The sequence below is a fragment of the Diaphorina citri genome, unplaced genomic scaffold (genome assembly GCF_000475195.1).
Source record: "Diaphorina citri unplaced genomic scaffold, Diaci psyllid genome assembly version 1.1 scaffold2, whole genome shotgun sequence".
Lineage (NCBI taxonomy): Eukaryota > Metazoa > Arthropoda > Insecta > Hemiptera > Psyllidae > Diaphorina > Diaphorina citri.
This window is the reverse complement of record NW_007377441.1, coordinates 180,797-184,833: the sequence shown is the minus strand read 5'-3', so window position 1 is coordinate 184,833 and position 4,037 is coordinate 180,797. Positions and strand designations below refer to the sequence as shown.

General features: G+C 43.3%; 1 protein-coding gene across 1 annotated transcript in view; it reads left to right on the top strand.

Moving 5' to 3' along the window:
• The first annotated feature begins 1,881 nt into the window (after positions 1-1,881).
• Positions 1,882-4,037, top strand: part of LOC103510245 (ell-associated factor Eaf) — a 4,950-nt gene continuing 2,794 nt past the window's right edge. The window contains exons 1-2 of the mRNA XM_008474927.3: positions 1,882-2,408; positions 3,159-3,441. Of these exons, the coding sequence (XP_008473149.1) occupies positions 2,309-2,408; positions 3,159-3,441 (383 nt within the window). The 5' untranslated portion in view covers positions 1,882-2,308. The remainder of the gene's footprint in view (positions 2,409-3,158; positions 3,442-4,037) is intronic.

Sequence of the window (4,037 nt, the reverse complement as noted above, 5' to 3'; positions counted from 1 at the left end):
CTAGAGTTAAAAAAGAGGAAAGATATTCGGTCCCAAGCTTTTTAATTGATTGGAAGGGGGCACTGCCAGAGCCAAGCAAGAGCCTTTGCGAATCTATTTGACTTATTTGTTAGCCATAGCCGAAGCGTTGAAATAAAGACCGCGTCATCCTTACGATGTTACGTCAGCTGTAGGCACTTCTCTTAAGAGAGAGACGTTAGCGTACAAATGAAAGAGATAGTCTGTAACAAGAATTTCCAACTTCCATGTGTATGCGGGCCACATGCTACATTGGCAGGTACTTCGCGGGGCACATACACAGGGGAGCAGACGCGTAATATCCAGTATTTTCTTGAGGGGATCGGGGGTAGATGCTCCATTTTTGGAGTACACTCCATATAGTAAAAGATCAAAAATCAAGCCCAAGAGGGCCCACCCCAAAAACTTCCGCGGGCCACAAAAATGATATGGTGGGCTGCATGTTGCCCGCGGACCGCTAGTCGGAAACCTCTGCTGTAAAGCACGGAAACGCGTTTAATCGTATATGTATGTCAGCATGTATAGCCGGCCACACATGTACAATGGTAAGTGGTACACGCTCATGCATGCATGAACCGGTCCACAACGGGGACCATGGACCATTGACCCTAGTGTAGACCCTGGACCCTGGACCATTGACCCTCACAGTAGTCTGTCCACAACGGCCAGGCTAGGGTCGATGGTCGGTTTTCCGTTGTGGAGCCTACTAAAGGTCAGAACACAGCTAGATCTGTTCGAACTCGGTACCGCGTCCTCCCCGAGCAAAGGCCGCGACACGGCACATGGATGACTGTCAGTGACGGTGGTAGGAGAACACACTTGTCCGATACCGCTCCGAGCTACGGTCATGCAGAACAGGGAATTCCCGCAGTCCCGCACTTCTTCAATAAGTTTTCGCTTTCCATGTTGCACGAGCCTAAGCACCGCGCTATCACTATCAAAAAGTAACCTGAACTAGCGCCAGTGCTAGTCTGTGACGGTGCGGAGATGGCACGGTCGCGGTGTGGTGTGGTGTGGTGATGTGTGTCCCGACACGTTCAAATGCCTTGTTTTTTTTTTTTTATTATTATTATTACAAATTAACGGGGGGTAACCCCATGTTATTATTTTTCTCGCCATTGCACGTTCAACACTCGGTTCGTTCGCCCGTAATATGTTCGCGGTGTGGTTCAATATATGTGTCCTGATCTCACGTGGATCACGTGGATTGTATTCGGGGGTTCATTCTTTAACAGCCAGCCTTAGATACCTAGCTTGGTTGGTAGCGCGTCTGCCTTGTAAGCACTAGGCCGCGGGTTCGAATCCCTCTTGGGGCGGATTTTATTCTGAAGGGTCAAAGTGATAAGGTTCGTTCTAGGAGCGGCTGGATTTCTCCTATCCTCTCCTTCTCTCTTCGATTTCGGGACGATAAAATCTTGTTACAGTTCCCTCTATAGTCTATACCAGGGTTGTCTAACCTTTGCGCACCCGAGGGCCACAAGAGACCAAGGTAGAGAGTTGGCGGACCGCAAGGGTAAAAATTCAACTCACAGGTGGGGCCTTCTACACCGGCTTTCGCGGGCAGTAGAAATGAGCTCGCGGGCCGCATGCGTCCCGCGGGCCGCGGGTTGGAAAACCCTGGTGTATACTATATCTCTCTAAAAAAAAAATCATTCTCTAGAAACTCTTTAGATTTGTCACAGAATCTTTCCAAAGTGTTTGTAGCACGCTAGGAGAACATTTTCTTATTTACAGGGTAGGTACCATCACCTGATATCGAAGGCTCTTCTGGCAACATTGTAAGTTGCTTCACTTTCCTCACTCTTGTCTTATGAAGTCCCCTAGTTCTCCACATCCTTGAAGAGTCGATTGGCGATTGCAAAAGTTGAATGGATAAGTGAACAGCTAACGTGTACTCTGATCTCTGAACTGCGAAGTTAAAGTGAATGTGATCGTAGAAACTAGAAAATCTCAACACTGCTGTCGCTGCTCGACTAGTTATTGTCGTTGTCGCAAGTAGAAAATCGACACACGATCAATTATCTTTTTTTCCACTCGTCATTTTATGTGTAGTCTGAGTAGAGACCCCCACAGTATACTATTCAAGTGATAGGTTTACAATCTACTTATTGTAAAGTTACATATTCCTCTTCACTTCTTCAAAGGGGGGCTCTGAGAATTACCTTGCTGAGTCGAATTATACAAACGCCAATGAACTGAGCATTTTATCAAGTGTGGTTAGTTAGGGAGGAAACGATTGATCAAAATCATTTGGCATCCATGCCAAGGGAGATCTAGCAGATGGCATGACATGGCAGATAAACTAGGACTCAATCCTGATATCAGAGAATTAAAGCTCGGATCAAGTTTCACAAATGCCAACAAGGGATCTTCGTTTCACACACTACGCTGTGAGTCTCACAATCATGTTCATTCTAATGAAAATATCCAGACAGGGACTTCTACCTACATGGTCTTGTTATTCTACAAGCAAAATACTTTCTACTGGTGCTTCCATGTCTTCTGGGCATGATTAGCATGGGCGGCGATAGGGGGGGGCTTGGGGGGCTTAAGCCCCCCCAAAGTTATCAGGGCCTCTTACACTAGATAAAATTGGATTTGAAGTGCTTTTAACAAGGCTTTGAAACTAACAAATTGTAGTCTTGGTTTTAGTTTTGTTTGTTTTTTAAAAAAAAAAAAAAAAAAAAAAAAAAAAAAAAAATGGAGAAATATTCAAGTACAAAAGACAAATACCACCAAACTACTGCCAATTAAAGCACTGAACATAAAAAAAGGGATCATCTCTTCAGTATTTTAACATCTTGACAATTTCAATGATTGTTGTTATAGGAGAAAGTGTTTGACTGCTATGGTCATATCAGGCTTTTATGTCTCACCCTTTCACTTGGATTTGATTAGCTCCTCAGTAGGCCTTATAAACCTGAGTACCTCAAAAGAACCAGCAGCTTATATTATCCCTGATGTCATGTGTGCAGATACCAACCATGTTCAATAGTGCTTAACTTCAGTGATTTGGTAGGGCTTATAAAACAACAAGTAAATAAAACATTGTTAATTTATTTGGTTAGACAACAGAACTGATCTTACTTTTGAATAAAAAGTTCAAGTCATTAACAATTTATTTTCTTGTTTTTTCCCAGATGACTTCAAACCAGCAAGTATGGACCCAAACGAAGTGGCCAAACTGGATGTCGGAGAATCCAACCAGGTGACAGTGACTGTGCCGCATGGATCCCGAGAAACCGTATTCAAGGGGTCACACAAACCTTACCAGAAAGAGTGTGTGCTCATCATTGACAATGTAACGGGGGAGATTACTCTGGAGAAACTTAGCAATAATATTCAGCTGAAGAAAACCAGAACTGCCCCGACTAACAAGACAGACACGAGCCATGTCATGCCATCCGCTATACCTCTGTCCAGGTGAGATGATTGAATTTAACACAAGACATTGGACTTCTGTCTAATGCTCAAACACTCAATCAATAGGTACCTATTCTTGATATCAAACTACTGCAGCACTACATGATATCAAACTACTGCAGCACTACATGGCCAGAATAGATCCATCTGTGCCTGATCGATGTCCCAGGTGCAACAGAGAATTAAAGCTCGGATCAAGTTTCACAAATGCCAACAAGGGATCTTCGTTTCACACACTACGCTGTGAGTCTCACAATCATGTTCATTCTAATGAAAATATCCAGACAGGGACTTCTACCTACATGGTCTTGTTATTCTACAAGCTAAATACTTTCTACTGGTGCTTCCATGTCTTGTGGGCATGATTATTTAGGAAATGATATTTGCTGCATAGCTACCACATTCTTACAGTGTGACATTTGGTTGAAGTGCTTTAAACAAGCTTTGAAAACTACATGTAGTCCTTGGTTCAGTATTGGTTGACTTCTAGATAAAAAAAAAAAAAAAAAAAAAAAAAAAAGGGAGAAAAAAAGAGAGAGAGAGAGAGAGAGAAAGAGAGAGAGAGAGAGAGAGAGAGAGAGAGAAAGGGAGATAGA